This window comes from Loxodonta africana, chromosome 9 (genome assembly GCF_030014295.1).
Source record: "Loxodonta africana isolate mLoxAfr1 chromosome 9, mLoxAfr1.hap2, whole genome shotgun sequence".
NCBI classification, from domain to species: Eukaryota; Metazoa; Chordata; class Mammalia; order Proboscidea; family Elephantidae; genus Loxodonta; species Loxodonta africana.
In genome coordinates this window covers 123668343-123689041 of record NC_087350.1, presented here as the reverse complement: position 1 = coordinate 123689041, position 20699 = coordinate 123668343, and the positions used below count along the sequence as shown (strand labels likewise).

The 20699-nt window shown below is 43.7% G+C and overlaps 1 protein-coding gene across 11 annotated transcripts in view; it reads right to left on the bottom strand.

Annotated features, from left to right (window-relative positions):
• The window catches only part of EHMT1 (euchromatic histone lysine methyltransferase 1), a 277594-nt gene that overhangs the window by 87791 nt on the left and 169104 nt on the right, over positions 1-20699 (bottom strand). For all 11 annotated transcript variants that reach the window (XR_010322901.1, XM_064290822.1, XM_064290821.1 and 8 more), the window contains exons 7-8: positions 10994-11071; positions 8318-8438 (exon numbers count right to left, since the gene is read on the bottom strand). Coding sequence is in view for 10 of the 11 variants with exons in the window: in XM_064290822.1 (XP_064146892.1) it covers positions 8318-8438; positions 10994-11071 (199 nt within the window). In the remaining variant the exon portion in view is untranslated. The remainder of the gene's footprint in view (positions 1-8317; positions 8439-10993; positions 11072-20699) is intronic.

Here is a 20699-nt window from a genome sequence, read left to right as displayed (position 1 = left end):
CAGCACTAAACTCATACCTATCCATAATTACACTGAATGTAAATGGACTAAATGCACCAATAAAGAGACAGAGAACGGCAGAATGGATTAAAAAACATGATCCGTCTACATGCTGCCTGCAGAGACACAAACAAAAACTAAACAGATGGAAAAAAAATATATCAAGCAAACAACAATCAAAATAGAGCATAAGTGCCAATATTAATTTCTGATAATATAGACTTTAGAGTTAAATCTACCAAAAATGATAAGGAAGAACACTATATAATGATTAAAATATATATGATTAAAGGGACAATATATACACATTAAAAATTTATGCACCCAATGACAGGGATGCAAGATACATAAAACAAACTCTATCAGCATTGAAAAATGAGATAGACAGCTCTACAATAATAGTAGGGGACTTCAACACACCACTTTCAGTGAAGGACAGGACATCGAAAAAGAAGCTCAGTAAAGACACGGAAGACATAAATGCCACAATCAACCAACTTGATCTCATAGACATATACAGAGCACTCCATCCAACAGCAGACAAGTATACTTCCTTTTCTAACGCACATGGACCATTCTCTAGAAAAGACCACGTATTATGTCATGAAGCAAGCCTTCACAGAATTCAAAACATCAAAATATTACAAAGCATCTTCTCTGACCGTAAGGCCGTAAAAGTAGAAATCAATAACAGAAAAAGCAGGGAAAAGAAATCAAACACATGGAAACTTAACAATACCCTGCTCAAAAACGACTGGGTTATAGAAGACATCAAGAATGGAATAAAGAAATTCATACAATCCAATGAGAATGAAAATACTTCCTATCAGAACTTTTGAGACACAGCTAAAGCAGTGTTCAGAGATCAACTTATATCAATAAATGCACACACACAAAAAGAAGGGCCAAAATCAAAGAATTATCCCTACAACTTGAACAAACAGAAAGAGAGTAACAAAAGAAACCCTCAGGCATCAGAAGAAAGCAAATAATAAAAATCAGAGCAGAATTAAAAATGAAATAGAGAACAGAAAAACAACTGAGAGTTAAAAAGACCAAAAGCTCGCTCTTTGAAAAATTTAACAAAATTGATAAACCACTGGCCAAACTGACAAAAGAAAAAGAGGAGAGGAAGCAAGTAGCCGGAATAAAGAAATGAGATGGGCAATATTACAACACACCCCACTGAAATTAAAAGAATCACATCAGACTACATGAAAAATTGTACTCTAACAAATTTGAAAGCCTAGAAGAAGTGGAAGAATTTCTAGAAACACACTACCTACCTAAACTAACACGAACAGAGGTAGAGCAGCAAAATAGACCCATAACAAAAGAAGAGATTGAAAAAGTAATTTAAAAACTCTCAACAAAAAAGGCCCTGGCCCAGACGGCTTCACTACAGAGCTCTACCAAACTTTCAGAGAAGAGTTAACACCACTACTACTATAGGTATTTCAGAGCATGGAAAAGGAAGGAATACTCCCTAACTCCTTCTAGGAAGCCAGCATATTCCTGATACCAAAACCAGGTAAAGACACCACACTAAAAAGAAAATTACAGACCTATACCCCTCGTGAACTTTGATGCAAAAATCCTCAACAAAATTCTAGCCAATAGAATTTAACATTATATCAAAAAAAGAATTCACCATGACCAAGTGGGATTCACACCCGGTATGCAGGAATGGTTCAACATTAGAAAAACAATTAATGTAATCCATCATAGAAATGGAAACCCTAGTGGCGTAGTGGTTAAGTGCTACAGCTGCTAACCAAAAGGTTGGCAGTTCAAGTCTACCAGGCGCTCCCTGGAAACTCTATGGGGCAGTTCTACTCTGTCCTATAGGGTCGCTGTGAGTCGGAATCGACTCAACGGCAGTGTGTTTGGTTTTGGTGTATCACATAAATAAAACAAAAGAATCACATGATCTTATCAGTTGATGCAGAAAAGGCATCTGACAAAATTCAATGCCCATTCATGATAAAAACTCTCAGCAAAGCAGGAACAGAAGAAAAATTCCTCAATGTAATAAAGGGCATTTATATAAAGCCAACAGCCAACGCCATCGTAAGTGAAGAGAGTCTGAAAGCATTCCCGCTGAGACTGGGAACCAGACAAGGATGCCCTTTATCACTGCTCTTATTCAACATTGTGCTGGAGGTCCTAGCCAGAGTAATTAGGCTAGATAAAGAAATAAAGGGCATCCAGATTGGTAAGGAAGAAGTAAAAGTATCTCTATTTGTAGATGACATGATCTTATACACAGGAAACCCTAAAGAATCCTCAAGAAAACTACTGAAACTAATAGAAGAGTTCAGCAGAGTATCGGGATACAAGATAAACATACAAAAATCAGTTGGATACCTCTACGCCAACAAAAAGAACATCCAAGACGAAACCACCAAATCAATACCATTTACAGTAGCCCCCAAGAAAATAAAATACTTAGGAATAAATCTTACCAGAGATGTAGAAGACCTATACAAAGAAAACCACAAGACACCACTACAAGAAACCAAAAGAGACCTACGTAAGTGGAAAAACATACCTTGCTCACGGATAGGAAGACTTAACATTGTAAAAATGTCTGTTCTACCAAAAGCGACCTATAGATACAATGCAATTCCAATCCAAATTCCAACGACATTTTTTAATGAGATGGAGAAACAAATCGCCAACTTCATATGGAAGGGAAAGAGGCCCCAGATAAGTAAAGCATTACTGAAAATGAAAAACAAAGTGGGGGGCCTCACACTACCTGATGTTAGAATCTATTATACTGCCACAGTAGTCAAAACAGCCTGGTACTGGTACAACAACAGATACACAGACCAATGGAACAGAATGGAGAATCCAGACATAAAGCCATCCACATACGAGCAGATCGTATTTGACAAAGGCCCAAAAAGTCAGTTAAATGGGAAAAAGACAGTCTCGTTAACAAACAGTGCTGGCATAACCAGATATCTGCAAAAAAATGAAACAAGACCCATACCTCACACCATGCACAAAAACAAACTCAAAATGGATTAAAGACCTAAACATAAAATCTAAAACAATAAAGATCATGGAAGAAAAACAGGGACAATGCTAGGAGCCCTAATACATGGCATAAATAGCATATAAAACATTACTAACAATGCACAAACACCAGAAGAGAAACTAGATAACTGGGAGCTCCTAAAAATCAAACACTTATGCTCATCCAAAGACTTCACCAAAAGAGTAAAACTATTACCTACACAATGGGAAAAAGTTTTTAGCTATGACATTTCCAATCAGCGTCTGATCTCTAAAATCTACATGATACTACAAAAACTCAACTACAAAAAGACAACCAAATTAAAATATGCACAAAGGATACGAACAGGCACTTCACTAAAGAAGACATTCAGGTAGCTGACAGATACATGAGGAAATGCTCACGATCGTTAGCCATTAGAGAAATACAAATCAAAACTACAATGAGATCCCATCTCAGTGCAACAAGGCTGGCATTAATCCAAAAAATACAAAATAATAAATGTTGGATAGGCTGTGGAGAGACTGGAATACTTATACACTGCTGGTGGGAATATAAAACGGTACAACCACTTTGGAAATTGATTTGGCACTTCCTTAAAAAGCTAGAAAAAGAGAACTACCATACGACCCAGAAATTCCAATCGCTGGAATACATTCTAGAGAAACAAGAGCTTTTACAGGAACAGATCAATACACACCCATGTTCACTGCAGCACTGTTTACAACAGCAAAAAGATAAAAGCAACCAAGCTGCCCATCAATGGATTAATGGATAAATAAATGATGGTATAGTCACACAATGGAATACTATGCATCAATAAAGAACACTGATGACTCCGCGAAACATTTCATAACATGGAGGAATGTGGAAGGCATTATGCTGAGTGAAATTATTCAGTTGCAAAAGGACAAATATTGTATGAGACCACTATTATAAGAATACAAAAAATAGTTTAAACAGGGAAGAAAATATACTTTGATGGTTACGAGAGTGGGGAGGCTGGGAGGGAGAGGGGTATTCACTGATTAGACAGTAGAAAAGAACTATCTGAGGTGAAGGGAAAGACAACACACAATACAGGTCAGCACAACTGGACTAAACCAAAAGCAAAGAAGTTTCCTGAATAAACACCATGCTTTGAAGGCCAGTGAAGCAGGGGCAGAGATTTGGGGACTGTGGTTTCAGGGGACATCTAGGTCAACTGGCCCAATAAAATCTATTAAGAAAACATTCTGCATCCCACTTTGGAGAGTGGCTTCTGGGGTCTTAAACGCTAGCAAGTGGCCATCTAAGATGCATCAGTTGGTCTCATCCCACCTGGAACAAAGGAGAATGAAGATCACCAAAGGCACAAGGTAATTATAAGCCCAAGAGACAGAAAGAGCCACATAAACCAGAGACTACATCAGCCTGAGACCAGCAGAACTGGATGGTGTCCTGACAGGCAACACAACAGAGAACCCCTGAGGGAGCAGGAGAGCAGTGGGATGCAGACCTCAAATTCTTGTAAAAAGACCAGACTTCATGGTCTGATTGAGACTAGTAAGGACCCCCGAGATCATGGCCCCCAGACCTTCTGTTAGCCCAAGACAGGAACCATTCCCAAAGCCAACTCTTCAGACACGGATTGGACTGGACTACAGGGTAGAAAATGATACTGGTGAGGAGTGAGCTTCTTGGATCGAGTAGACACATGAGATTATGTGGGCAGCTCCTGTCTGGAGGGGAGATGGGAGGGTGGAGGGGGTCAGAAGCTGGCTGAATGGACTCCAAAATAGAGGGTCGAGAGAAGGAGTATCTCATTAGGGTAAGCACAGCTAGCACTACATAGCAAGGTATACATAAATTTTTAAATGAGAGACTGACTTGATTTGTAAACTTTCACTTAAAGCACAATAAAAAATTTTTTATAAAAATGATCTAGGCAAAATGAAAACACAACTTAAAGATCTGGAAAATTCTGTTGTACAAACTAAGAACACATACCCTAGAATGTTCATCAAGGATGTGGCTATACGATCGTTTGTTCAATAGACTAACCCTGTGACTGATGAATCTAACCAACTATCACAGCAGAAAACCCTTCAGCTTAGATCAAAGGGGACAGAGAACAAACAAAAGCAAAGAAGGCTGTCTGCCTCTTGGAATTCTACAGCCAAGAAACAGGCCAAAGGAGCTATATCTGTTGTCCTCCAAGAAAAGAAAAGGATCATCCCTGGAACAGCTCAGAGATAAGGAGAATTGTTGGAAGGAGCAGGAAAGCATAGCTTTTTTTATTTCAAAGGCCGTGGCCACACACTCCCAAATCTCAAAGGAAGGGACCACAGCCTTCCAGATTTCAGAGAGTCAGATCTTTGCCGTCTAGGTTCTGGAGTGTGGGGCTGCCATTAAGATGTGCTGGGGTATGGGGCCACCCTCAAAGCTGAGTGGGGCAAGGTAGGGGTGGGGGAGAGGAGAGGGCTGCCATACCCAAGGGGCAGAAAAAAAAAGGGACTGCTGGTGCTGAGGGGGTGGGGTTGCCACTCAGATGGAGTCGGAGAATGGGACTGCCCAAAGCTGCAGAAGCAGAGTTGCCAAAACCAGAGAAAGCAGAGTTGCTCTCCCAGTGGACCTTAAGCCTAGGTCCTAGGGGCCTCTACCCAGAATACAGAGGCTGTGTCCAACTTCCAGAGTCTAGAGGGCAGGACCCTTGCCAAGATGGACTAAGAGAAGAGAGGATTATTTTCAAGCCTTGAGAGCTAAGGTAAATTTTTCTGCTGGATTTGGGACTTGCTTGGTGCCTATCACCCTTCTTTCCCTCCAATTTCTCCCAACTGTAATGGAAATGTCTGCCCGTGCCTGTTCCACCATGGTACTTCAGAAACAGGTAACCTGTAATCTAGATTTCATAGGTTCACAGATGAAGAGGAATTTTTCCCAGGATGGAATGTGCCCAAAGTGTCACCCATATTTGATTTAGATGATTCAGAAAGTGAGATTTTAGACTTGAGTTAAGGCTTTGGAGATGCTGTGATAGGGTGGATGTGTTTTGCATGTGGGAAGAACATGAACTTTTGCGGGCCAAAGGGTGGATGGACCGTTACGGATTGAATGCTGTCCCCTAAAAATATGTGTTATAATTCCTAACCTCGACGCTTGTGGTTATAATTCCATTTGGGAATGGGTTGTCTTTGTTATGTTAATGCGACAGGATTAGTGTAGGGTGTAACTTGAATCAATCACTTCTGAGATATAAAAGAGATTAAATAAGCAAAGGAAAGATGCTGAGATGCGGTAAAATATATTCGAAGACACATGGAAATGGCCAAGGAACCAGGAAGCAGAGGCTGATGAGAGAGAGCCAACAGAGAGAGAAAGCCTTCCCCTTGAGCTGGTGCTCTCAATTTGGACTTCTAGCCTCCTAAACTGTGAGCAAATAAATTTCCATTTGTTAAGGCCATCCACTTGTGGTATTTCTATTACAGCAGCACTAGATAACTAAGACAGGTGGGAACAACCTAAATGCCCATCAACTGATGAATGGATAAACAAAATGTGGTACATACATACAATGGACTACTTACTATACTACTATAAAGTCTGGATACATACAATATAGAGCTTGAAGAAAAGTATGCTGAGTGGAATAAGTCAATCACAAAAGGACAAATATTGTATAACCTTACTCATATAAAAATCAAGAACAGGTAAATGTACAGAGAAGAAAGTTTCTTCATGGTTACCAAGGACAGGAGAAAGGGGAGGCAGGTGGGTACTGCTGATGGAATACTGAATTTCAATTTACAGAGATGGAAAAATCACACTGATTAAGGGTAAGGTTGCACATTCAATTAATATAACTGCTGTCAGTAAGATGTACACCTATAAAAAGTTGAACTGGCAAAACTTGTGTCAGAGATATCTTTACAACAACGACCAAAAAAAAAAAGTAGCCACTGAGGCTGCTTATGTACAACCAAACGTCTCATGGAATTTGGTTCCTTGGTTTGGAGGTTTAGGGTCATGGTTTCACGGGACATCCCAATTAAGTGGCCTAATAATGTCTTCAGTGTTTCTGTTCCACCTCCTAGTTCACCGTGTAGTACCTGGGGTCTTAAAAGCTTGCAAGCTGCCGTCCAGGATGCAACAATTGGTTTCTATTTGCCTGGAGCAACAAAAGAAGGAGAGTCAGGAATAGAAGGAGGGAATGGAATGTGTGGCTAGTTGCCTCCATGAACAATTGTCTCCTTTGCCATGAGACCAGAACTGGATGGTGCCAGGCTACCATTACCGAACATCTTAATCAAAGATTCTACGGAAGTCTAATCAAAAGGGAAAAAAACGCAGAATTCCAAATTCTCATGAAATCCAGCTTGGATGCACAGGGTGGTGTGCCCATCTACCCCATGTAATGCTTCCCAGCAATGAATAGAAACTTATTATTGACAGGCACAACAATGTGGATAGCTCTCAAGACAATTATGCTGAGTTAAGGAAGCCAGAGGGAAAAAGAGTACATGCTAAGAGATTCCGTTTACATGAAACACTCTCAACAAGATGGACGGACACAGTGGCTGCAACAACAGGCTCAAGCAAATGGAGGACTGTGAGGACGGCCCGGGACGGGGCAGTGTTCCGTTCCGTTCCACAGAGGGTTGCTATGAGTCGGTACTGACTCAATGGCACCTAACAACAACATCAATCTTTAGAGACACAAAGGAGACCAGTGGCTGCCTGAGGATGGGGAGGCAGTGGCTGGGGAAAGGGAAAGACTACCAGGGGGCAGCAGGGGCACGAGGAGAATTTGGGGTGACAGAGATGTTCACTACGTTGATTGTGGAGATATAACAGATTAAAATGCTGCATCCCACCTAAATCTGGAGCGATGCTTTCCTTCCCTGCACTCATTTTCACAAAGTGAATTCCAGAGCAAGGGATTGTGGCCTAAGGGCAGGCCCATGTAGACACTCAGACACCCAGAGGCCAGAAGGCAGCATGTGAACCAGCAGCAGCTTAGGGATGGTCTGTGTGGGTCCATAGAGCGCTGAAGCCAACATCAAAGTAGGCTTGCCTGAAGGACGCCTCTCTGGATTATCTGAGTGTCTCTAACAAAGTCATTTCAAACTTTTAACCACAGAGCCCTCTTTTCAAAGGAAACTCTAGGCAGAATCCCAACAGATAAAAATGGACTTCCCAGCTCAGCATCCATTGCCCACTCTTACATCCTGGGGTCCCAGGATCGTCCATGACTGGGAAAGGGAGGCGCCATTCTGCTGGGAACAAGAGCTGGGACCCACAGATAGTGCCTACCTAGCTCTCCAATTTGCTTCTTCTTGTTCCTCCGCCGCCTTTTCCTGGCTGGTTTGATCCAAGGGCTGTCAGTCTTCCCTTTCCTTTTGAGAAATTTCTTCTTAATGCTGGATTCAGAACTCTGAAGAGCCAAAGGGGCAGGTATATAAAACGTAAAGGCATGGGTGGTGCTTGAAAGCAGAAAGTACTACAAGTTAGTTTTTCTGCAAAATAAAATATGGGTTAATCTTGATTCTAAAAAATTAATTTTACTTTTAGACATTTTTCTGGGTCACATTCTTAAAGGTGCCCATGGTTTTCCCTAGTTAAGAAACATCACTTCAAGCTCAGTACTTGTACAGGAGAAAAAGCCAAGAAAATTGAAAAGTATAAATCTTATGAGTTGGGCACAAAAGAAAATAAATTAGAAAGTTCTACTCAGGAACTAAATAAATAAGCTCAGTAAGAGAATCCACTTGAATCATATGCAGCCTCCACTCATCTTGCTCATGAGAAAAAAAAACAATCCTCTCAATCTGCTTCAGAATCTATGTCCAAATGAATTATCTACATGGAGAACAAGGAAAAGGTTGTAATTAATTTAGAGGGTTTCTGAGTATCTCAATCTAAAACCCAGATGCAGAAAGGGCATGTGACTGCCAGGAGTCACGAACAGATGCCCAGAGTGGAACCCAGCCCCTTCTAACATTTGCAAGGGCAAGATTTTACTAAAATAAGATGGGGCCCTCATCATCCCTGCTAATTGCAGGTATAAAGAGATATTTAATAAAATTTGCTCGACAGAAAATAAAACACAGTTGCAGCATATAAGCACTCCACAGAAGACCTTTCGAATAAACTAATATTAGTAACTGCTACACCTCAAGTGAACTCCTATGAAATAACTCCTGGTAGCACCTTTTTGCTGTCAGAGGTGTCACAAGGAAGCCTCAATGCTTCCACTCACCTCCCCTTTTCCCATACACCCGGCCTCCTCACACACCACTCACTGTGCCCACTCACCTGCCCTCTCCTCACACACCTCTTCACTGCGCCCGCTCATCTGGCCTCTCCTCACACACCGCTCACTGCACCCGCCCACCTCCCCTCTTCTCATACACCGCCTCACTGCACCCACTCACCCGGCCCCTCCTCACACACCGCTCACTGCACCCACTCACCCGGCCTCTCCTCACACACCGCTCACTGCGCCCGCTCACCTCCCCTCTTCACATACACCGCTCACTGCGCCCACTCACCTCCCCTCTTCACATACACCACTCACTGTGCCCACTCACCTGCCCTCTCCTCACACACCTCTTCACTGCGCCCGCTCATCTGGCCTCTCCTCACACACCGCTCACTGCACCCGCCCACCTCCCCTCTTCTCATACACCGCCTCACTGCACCCACTCACCTGGCCCCTCCTCACACACCGCTCACTGCACCCACTCACCCGGCCTCTCCTCACACACCGCTCACTGCGCCCGCTCACCCGGCCTCCCCACACACCACTCACTGCGCCCGCTCACCTCCCCTTTTCTCATACACCGCTCACTGCACCCGCCCACCTCCCCTCTTCTCATACACCGCCTCACTGCACCCACTCACCTGGACCCTCCTCACACACCACTCACTGCAGCAGCTCACCTCCCCTCTTTACACCGCTCACCGCGCCCGCTCACCCAGCCTCTCCTCACACACCGCTCACTGCGCCCGTTCACCTCCCCTCTTCACATACACCGCTCACTGCGCCCGCTCACCCAGCCTCTCCTCACACACCGCTCACTGCGCCCGCTCACCTCCCCTCTTCGCATACACCGCTCACTGCGCCCACTCACCTCCCCTCTTCGCATACACCGCTCACTGCGCCTGCTCACCCGGCCTCCTCACACAGCACTCACTGCGCCCGCTCACCTCCCCTCTTCACATACACCGCTCACTGCGCCCACTCACCTGGCCTCTCCTCACACACCACTCACTGCAGCGGCTCACCTCCTCTCTTCTCACACACCGCTCACTGCGCCCGCTCACCCAGCCTCTCCTCACACACCACTCACTGCAGCGGCTCACCTCCCCTCTTCTCACACACCGCTCACTGCGCCCACTCACCCAGCCTCCTCACACACCACTCACTGCGCCCACTCACGCAGCCTCTCCTCACACACCACCTCACTGGGCCCACTCACCTGGCCTCGCCTCTCCTCAAACACCGCCCTCACTGCGCCCACTCACCTGGCCTCCCACACTGCCTTAACTGCACCCACTCACCTGGCCTCGCCTCTCCTCACACACCGCCCTCACCGTGCCTGCTCACCTTGCCTTGTCTCTCTTCACATACTGCCTCACTGCACCCACTCACCTGCTCTCGGCTCACCTCACACACCGCCTCACCACGCCCACTCACCTGACCTCTCCTCACATACCGGCTCTCTGTGCCCCCTCACCCCAGCCTTACCCCACAGCACTATGCCTGACACTGTCCATGCATTCAGACCAGCTTCACCTATGCCATCTGTGGAGGGGCACTTTATCAAAGGTCTCTCAACCCTGTCTTGCACTGTCTCCTTCATCACTCCCTGAGCTGACACTGCAGGCTGTTCCCTCCTACACACTTTGTCTCATTTCAGGACTCCCAGTCCTCGAGGTTTTCCCACAACCCAGGGACCACCTCTCGGGGTCATGAGAGTAGGTTACCAAGTCAGACTCATCCCCATCTTCCTCTTCCTCGCCGGTGTCTGCTGACTCTGGCTCCTCTTCTGACTCGCCATCCATCTGACCAGCCACGTAGCCAAGATGACAAATCAAACAGAAAACAAATACGAATTAGAGCTTCTGGTGCCAGAAGATTCGATGAAAACCAGATTTAAACACGCTGGCTGTGAGTGCTCGCAGTGCATACAGATGGCTGGACTCTGTCCACTCTCTGGGCTCGGCATGTGCTCCACTCTGAGCATGGCTGTGGCAGAGGAGGAAGCCCACCCAGGGTGCACCCCACTGTTGCTCTCCACAGAGAGCCTTCAGGACTTGGACAGGCTGCTCCTTTACCACCCTCTGTCCAGGGTGAGTCTATACTCTGGTCTGGTGGTGACTCCCTGGTGTGTACTTCAATTAAGCTGGCCAACTGTGCCCTGAAGATTCTACTACACGTGTGCGATAATCCAGTAAGAAAGCAACAAAACAAACCATACAGTAAAGATTCTCAGAGCACATAAAATAATACAAAATGCAAAGCCTTCCACTCGAGATCCGCAGTCAGGCTCCCGCCGGGCAATCCCTGCTGATACCTCTGAGGTCCCCTTCCACCCAATGTCCAGGCACACTTGGGCTTGAACGGAAGCGTGTTTCATTTCTGCACAGATGGAAGGACATTACACAGACCAGTCAGTATTACTTTTTTCTAATGAAAAACGTTCTGGAGTGCTTTCCTCATCAGAACAACACAGACATCTTACTTGCCTACTGAATTTATCTTTTCTATCCACACAGGAAACACATGAAAACATTTTCAAGACAAAGACCCGAAAACACAAGTGACTGCCACTCACGCCACACCACCTCCCTGAGGCAGGCAACACTGGTTCTTCCCCGTGCCTGTGCAGGCACCAACATGCACTCCTGGTGCACAGCTCCAGGAGACTGACCTGGTTCTATGGGTGCTCTGGGTGCCATGGGGAGACCACCACTCCCTGCAGTCCCAAGAGCCACAAGCAGCCACTTGCCGTCATACTATGGCTGTGTGCTAGACAAGCTGAGGTCTCCTGAACTTCCAGACAGATGTGCGCTGTTTTCTATAGGCCAGACACCTAGACGTGGGGTTGCCCAGGCACAGGGGACAACCCTAGAACTGTAAAGAGTGCCACAGTAACACCTCCCCCAGCAGTGCTGCCAAGGTCCTCGACAGAGCCACCAGCCGTACAGTGATGTCTCCCTATTATCGATGCTTCATGTCCCCGTTACAAAGGGACTGCTATTTTCTATGACTTCATTACACTTTCTACTTCTTTTACTATCATAACCTCAGTCCATTTTTCTACTGGGTTTGTGCTTCCTTTTGATTTGTAGAAGCTACACACACACACACACACAGGATAACAATCCTCTGTCTGTTAAATATTTTACAAAGATTTTCCCTTCAATTTATTTAAACTTTGCCCTTAGTATTTCCTGTTATATAAAATGCTGAAATCTTGCAGTCAAACCTGGCCTTTTACTTCATGGCTCTGAGTTTGCATCTACACTGGAAGGACTTCCTCCCCTGGAGATTAGAAAACTCGTTTCCTGCACCTCCATCCACAGTTCAGTATTCTGTGCGAACACTTTAAACTATGTGGCATTTCTTTGTGAATATAACTTTGTTGAGATATAATTCACATGCCATAAAATCCACCATTTTATCGTATACAACTGGGTGGCTTTAAGAACAGCAGAACTGTGCAACCACCACCACCACCAACTGATTCCAGAATGGACTTTACTTTCGTATATACCATTAGGCAAGAGTCTACCTCTAATTTTTGCCAAAAGATCGGTCAATTGATCCAATACTATTCATTAAAAAGTTCAAAATCTCTTGATGACAAAGTAAAACGGTGCTCTAACCATAAACTCTGTACACAAGTAGGTTTATATACAGTGCTATGAACCCCCCATTCTACTCATTAAACTAACTTCCCAGTACTGTACACACCAACCTCCACTGGTGACTTCGCAGCCAACCAGCCAGTCCTCACTCCCTGCTCCTGCTTTATAAAATCCCCTCAACTCTTAAGTAACCCGCTGACCTCCATATAACTTTCGACGTGGCAGCTCTGTAAAAAGTCCTGTTAGGGTTTTGGTGGAAACTATTTTGAATTTATGAATAAAGTCAGGGATAACAATGGATCTTCTCATTCAGACAGGTAATGGGTCTTTCCACAGACTTGTATATTTTTTAACCTGTTTCAGTAAAGTTTTACAGTTTTCCTCTTATAGGTAAGAGACATTTCTTGTTGAATTTACTCCTAGGCACTCTGGTGATATTTAAAAATTATAGCGAATTTTTCAGGTGTGCTATTGTGATTCTGTTTTTCAGAGTCCTTACCTTTCAAACACACGGTCCAGGTGTGGACAGAACAGGACTGCCCTAGTGCCATTAACTGTTCCCTATGCTAATTTCTGTATGTTTGTATAACTTGACTTTTCTATTAAAAAGAAGTTAAAAGTATAGGTAGGCATTTACCGATTTAATCTATACTTATTCTTCTGTCATTACCTTTTCTAAATGGTTACAGCATCTACAAGAACACGAGTGAATTTTACGTCTTGATCACAGGTAAATCCCCCTCATTAGCTATAATAGGTTTTCAGTGACTCTCCTGGATTTTTAGATAGATGATTACCTTCTCAGCAAACATGTCTCTTGTGCCTTTTTAAATATTAATGCTTCTCTCTTGCCTTCTCCTGTTAACAAGACCTGCAGCCCCAGTGCCAGTGTCGGGGGGAAGTGGCAGTCCATTTTTATTACTGGTATTAGAAATACTCTGAACGTGTCACCAGCAAGGAGAACGTTCTGAGGAGGATTATAACACCTTTATTCATTTCTTACGAGTTTTCATCCCACTGGGTAGTTTTATCTTAAACAAGACTGAACAATGAAACTCCCTATTGAAATTGGCAGATTAACAACACACTTAATAACACATCCTTCTGAAATTTTCATAAAGAGATTATAAAAGAGGAAATAACAGTGACTCTACAAAGGATCACTTTATAACCATACATATGACAGCTATAAGGAATAAGGCATAAATTAAAAGCCCCAAGGAACCTGAAAACACAAGAAGGGCTAACAATCAACATTTGACAGAAAACAATGGAAAACGAAGTCTGATACAGCTAAACTGAGAGAGCTGTACCTTAAGTAAGCCAGAAAGAGGGTAAAGAAGCTGCAAGCAGGGGCTGCTTCCTGGGTGTCCTCAGCAGGTGGGACAACACTAGCAGGCACAGAACTGCCCCTACCCAGCCTCCCATAGGCCACGCAGGTCCCTAACTCAGCAGGGACAACTGGGCACCAGCCTAGCTGCTGCCTTTGTGCTGCCTCCCTAGAAGGAGCACCTTGCCCCTTGCCCCTGCCACGTGTCTACCCTCAAAGGGGTAGACAAGTAAGAATGATCCCAGAATGGAAAGGCAAGCCACCACGTGGAGGAAGACACCAGGTTTGCTGCACACATAACCTGGGCTCGTTTCCAGATTAAAGACCGCCTACGGAATGATTTGTGAAGAAGGACATAAACAAAAAAATCCACTGCCACTAAGCTGATCCCAACTCACAGCAACCATATAGAATGGAGTAGAACTGCCCCGTAGGGGTCCCTAGACGGTAATCTTTACAAAAGCAGACTGGCACATCTTTCTCCTGCAGAGGGGCTGGTGGGTTTGAACTGCCGACCTTTTGCTTAGCAGCCAAGCTCTTATCCACCGTGCCACCAGAGCTCTGCTGTGCCAAGAGGGCTCCTTAAACAAAGACATACAACCCAATAAAGAAACAGTTGCAACTTGAACAGTCACAAAAGAAGGCAACCAAATGGCAGGTAAACATATGAAAAGGTGCTTGAAAAGTAATGCAAATTAGAACTACTATGCAGTACCTCCCTAGAGTGGCCAAAATTTATGCAATAATACCAATTTTGTCCAGGAAGTAGAGCAGCTGGGGCTCTCACAAACTGCTAGTAGGAATGTAGGTCAGTGAAACCACTCTGGAAAACTGTCTGACAGCATCTCCTAATGCTGACATATGACATGGCAATTCCACCACTAAGTATGTACTCACAGAAACACACACATGCGCAAACAAGGAACGCAAATGGCCAACAAGCACGCTCAACGTCATTAATCATCAGGGAAATCCAAATCAAAACCACAAGGAGATATCACTTCACCCCCACTAAGATAGCTATGATCAAACAACAGGAAACAGGTGTTGCCGAGGATTTACAGAAAAGAACTCTCATCCACTGCTGGTAGGCTTCAAGGCAGCATTTTTCATGTAAAAGCAACCCAAGTGCCCCCCAACTGATGAACGGACACAGTATGATACATACACACAGTGGGATATTACCACGCTAAGTGAAAGACCTGAAGCTTTCCTGGTAATCGAAAGGTCAGCAGTGTGAATCCACCCGCTACTCCTTGAAAATGTTACAGATAAAACATCTATCTACTCTGTCTTTATAGGGTCACTATGAGTTGGAATTGAATCGACAGCAACAGGATTTTTCTTGGTAAGTGAAAAGAGTCAGTCACAAAAGGTCAAATTTATATGATCCTTCTTCTATAACATATCTAGAATAAAAAAAGAAATTAGTGTATAGACATCGAAGTTATTAGTGGTTACCGGGGCAGGGGGAGGGTCACAAAAAGGGAATCACTGCTCGTGGGGCACTGAGCTTCTGTTAAGGGCGACAGGAAAATCTGGAAATAGACAAAAGTGATGGCTGAACAACATTATAAATGTAATAAACGCCAGTAAACTATATATGCAAAATATGTTGAAATGAAAAAAGTTATGTGTATACTTACCACAATTTAAAAAAAGGTAAGTACACGAATACTCGTAAGAATACTGGATGTAATAGCCCCATGCTGGAAAGAATCCATTGTCCATCAAGAGTACTGTATGGAACAGCCCCATACTGGAGAGAAACCACTGTCCATCAAGAGTACTATGTGGAATAGCCCCATACTGGACAGAATCCATTGTCCATCAAGAGTACTGTATGGAACAGCCCCATACTGGAGAGAATCCACTGTCCATCAAGAGTATGGTATGGAATAGCCCCATACTGGAGAGAAGCCACTGTCCATCGAGAGTACTGCATGGAATAGCCCCATACTGGAAAGAGGCCATTGTCTACCAATAGTGAAATGGGTCAACTGAAACATAATCACACAAAGGATTATTAAGGTTAAACCTGTGACAGCCAGAATGTGCATAAAGCTGAAATGTCAGAGAAGGAAAACTCAAATATTTTCCACTAAAAGGAGCAACAGAAAAGTGTTAAGAGTGCACCCTGTTAACAGCAGAAAATTTGTGAGGCCCAGAAAAATAAGGCAGTCCTATCGGTCACTGGAAAATATGGCTGAAGACCCATGATAGAGTTTTGCAAGACCAGCAACCTCTTCATCGCAAATACCTTTTTGCAACAACATAAATGGCTACTATACACGTGGACCTCACAAGATGGAATCCACGGGAATCAAGCTGACTACATCTGTGGAAAGAGACAATGGAAAAGTTCAATGTCATCAGTCAGAACAAGGCCAGGGGCCAATTGTAGAACAAACCATCAACTGCTCATTTGCAAGTTCCAGTTGAAGCTGAAGAAAATTAGAACAAGTCCATGAGAGCCAAAGTACCACCTTCAGTATGTCCCACCTGAATTTACAGATCATCTCGAGAATAGATTTGACATGGTGAACACTAATGATCAAAGGCCAGAAGAGTTGTGGAATGACATCAGGACATCATACATGAAAAATGCAAGAGGTCATTAAAAAGACAAGAAGGAAAGAAAGAAAGAAAAGACCAAAATGATGTCAGAAGAAACTCTGAAATCTGCTCTTGAACATAGAGTAGCTAAAGCAAATGAAAGAAATGATGACGTAAAAGAGCTGAACAGAAGATTTCAAAGGGTGGCCTCAAGAAGAAAAAGTGAAGTATTATAATGAGATGTGCAAAGACCTGGAGTTAGATAAACCAAAGGGAAGAACAAGTTCAGCATTTCTCAAGCTGAAAGAACTGAAGAAAAAATTCAAGCCTCGAGTTGCAATATTGGAAGGATTCTACAGGGAAAATATTAACGCAGGAAGCATCAAAAGAAGACGGAAGGAATACACAGAGTCACTATACTGACATTCAACCATTTCAGAAGGTAGCACATGAGCAAGAATCGATGGTGCTGAAGGAAGACATCCAAGCTGGACTGCAGGCACTGACAAAAGCAAGGCTACAGGAATTGACAGAATACCAATTGAGATGTTTCAACAAACAGCTGCAGCGCTGTAGGTGCTTACTGGTCTGTGCCAAGAAATTTGGAAGCCACCTACCTGGCCAACAGACTAGAAGAGATCCATATTTATGCCTATTCAAAACAAAGGTGATCCAACAGAATGCAGAAATAATCGAACAATATGATTAGTAACACACTCAAGTAAAATTTCGCTGAAAATCATTCAAAAGCAGTTACAACAGTACATCAACAGGGAACTGCCCGAAAGTTAGGCTGGATTCAGGAAAGGATGTGGAACCAGGGATATCATTGCTGATGTCAGGTGGATCCTGTCTGTCTTCTTATCTACTGTTTTTTTCTATAAAAGAAATACAACAAGTGGATGGCTTTAACAAACAGAAATTTATTCTCTCATAGTCTAGGCACACTAGAAGTCCAAATTCAGGGTGTCAGCTCTAGGGGAAGGTTTTTTCTCCCTGTTTGCTCTGGAGGAAGGTCCTGTCATCAATCTTCCTCTGGTCTAGGAGCTTCTCAGAGCAGGGACCCCAAGTCCAAAGGAAGTGCTATTCTCCTGGCTCTTGTTTCTTGGTGGTATGAGGTCCGCCTGTCTCTCTGCTTGCTTCTCTCTTTTATATTCTAGAAGAAATTGGCTCAAGACACAATCCAATCTTGTAGATTGAGTACTGCCTCATTAACATAACTGCCACCTATCCCCAGTCATTAACATCACAGAGATAGGATTTACAACATAAGAAAATCACATCAGATTACAAAATGTTGGACAATCATACAATACTGGGAATCATGACCTAGTCACGTTGACAGATACTTTTAGGAGACACAATTCAATCCATGACACTGGCTGAAAGCAGAGAAAGCCAGAAGGATGTTTACCTGTGTTTTACTGACTATGCAAAGGCATTCAACTGTGTGGATCACAACAAATTATGGATAGCATTGCGAAGAATGTAAACTCCAGAACACTTAATTCTGCTCACAAGGTACCTATATACATAGATCAAAAGGCAGTCATTCGAACAGAACAAGTGGATACTGCATGGTTTAAAGTCAGGTAATGTGTGCAGCAGGGCTGTATCCTTTCACCATACTTATTCAATCTGTATGCTGAACAAATAACCCGAGAAGCTGGATTATATGAAAAAGAATGGGGCATCAGGATTGAAGGAACACTCATTAGCAACTGGCATTATGCAGATGACACAATCTTGCTTGCTGAAAGTGAGAAAGGCTTGAAGCACTTACTGATGAAGATCAAAAACTACAGCCTTCAGTATGGATTACGCCTTAACATAAAGGATACAAAAATGCTCACAACTGGACCAATAAACAACATCATGATAAACAGAGAAAAGACTGAAGTTGTCAAGGATTTCATTTTACTTGAATCCACAATCAACAGCCATGGAAGCAGCAGTCAGGAAATTAAAAGGCGCATTGCACTGGACAAATCTGCTGCAAAGGACCTCTTTAAGAGTGTTAAAAAGCAAAGATGTCACCTTGGAGACTAAAGTGCACCTGACCCAAGCCACAGCGCTCTCAATCGCCTCATATGCGTGTGAAAAGTAGGCAGTGAACTAAGGAAGACCAAAGACAAATTGATACCTTTGAATTATGATGTTGGCGAAGAATACTGAATATACCATGGACGGCCAAAAAAATGAACAAATCTGTCTTTGAAGAAATACAGCCAGAGTGCTCTTTAGAAGTAAGAATGGTGAGGCTGTATCTCACATACTTTGGACATATTATCAGGAGGTATCAGTCCCTGGAGAAGGGCGTCATGCTTGGTAAAGTAGAAGGTCAGCGAAAAAGAGGAAGACCCTCAATGAGATGGATTGAGACAGCGGCTACAAAAATGACCTCAAGCATAATAACGACTGTGAGGATGGCGCAGGATCGAGCAGTTTCATAAGGTCACTATGAGTCAGAACAGACTCAACAGCACGTAATGAGTTCTGGCTCTCACTGGTTTCACTGTATATATTGGTTTTCTAAACGTTTTAGTCTCAGGGCCCCTTTACTCTCAAAAATTACTGAAAACCACAAGAGTTTTTATTTATGGGGGTTATAGGTAATTCCACTGTTATGGATTGAACTGTGTTCTGCAAAAATGTGTGTCAACTTGGCTAGACCACGATTCCTCGTATTGTGTGACTGTTCACCATTTTGTCATCTGATGTGACTTTCCTATGTGTTGCAAATCCTCTGAGATGTTAATGAGATGGGATTAGCGGCAGTTACGTTAAGGAAGCAGGACTCAATCTTCAAGATTAGGTTGTATCTTAAATCAGTCTCTTTTGAGAGATAAAGAGGGAAGCAAACACAGAGACACAGAAATCTCATACCACAAGAAAGAGAAGAACGTGTCCTTTGGACCCCAGGTTCCTGCATAAAGAAGCTCCTTGACCAGGGGAAGATTGAGGATAAGAACCTTCCCCAAGAGCTGACAGAGAAAGCCTTCCCCTGGAGTTGGCACCCTGAATTTGGACTTCTGGCCTCCTAAACTGTGAAAGGATAAAATTCCCTTGTTAAAGCCATTCACTGTGGTATTTCTGTTATACCAGCACTAGATAACTCAGACAACCATAAATGTATTCGAAATATAAGCTAAGGTATTTTTAAATCACAAGAACATGCTCCGTTAGCCACCAGGGCAGAGACGTCACCAAGCATAACGCCACCACATGAGTGAGGAGTCATTTCCATATTTATAAAAAGCTCCTAAGACTGTATTTTAAAAAGACGCATGACCCAGAAGAATAGGCAAAGGATATTTAAAAACCAAACCTGTGGCACTTGAGTTGATTCCGACACACGGCAACCCCATGTGTTACAGAGTAGAACTGCTCCATAGGGTTTTCAAGGCTGCAACCTTTCGGAAGCAGATGGCTAGTCCTTTCTTCCCAGCACCACTGGGTGGTTTTGAACCACCAACCTCTTGGCTGTTCCTGTTGTTAGTTGCCATCAATCTGATTCCAACTCGTGGTGACCCCACGTGTACAGAGTAGAACTGCTCTATAGAGTTTTCAAGACTGTGACCTTTTGGAAGCAGGCGGCCAGGCCTGTACTCCAAGGCAACTCTGGGTAGGCTGGTATCTTTTGGCTAGCAGTTGAAGGCGAACCAACTGCACCACTCAGGGACCTAATGGACATTTAGCAAGTGGTTTATAGAAGAAGAAACAAAGACGCACAGTAAATACGTGGGAAGCTGCTCTGTCCTACTCATAACTCAATGTAAGCCTAGAAACTCCAGTGATGTAAAGTGACCGCAAGGCAAGGGCAATGAGACCCATCACGTCACTGCAGGCACCTAGAGACTCCAGTGATGTAGAGTGACCGCAAGGAAAGGGCAATGAGACCCATCAGATCACTGCAGGCAGGGGCGTACATGC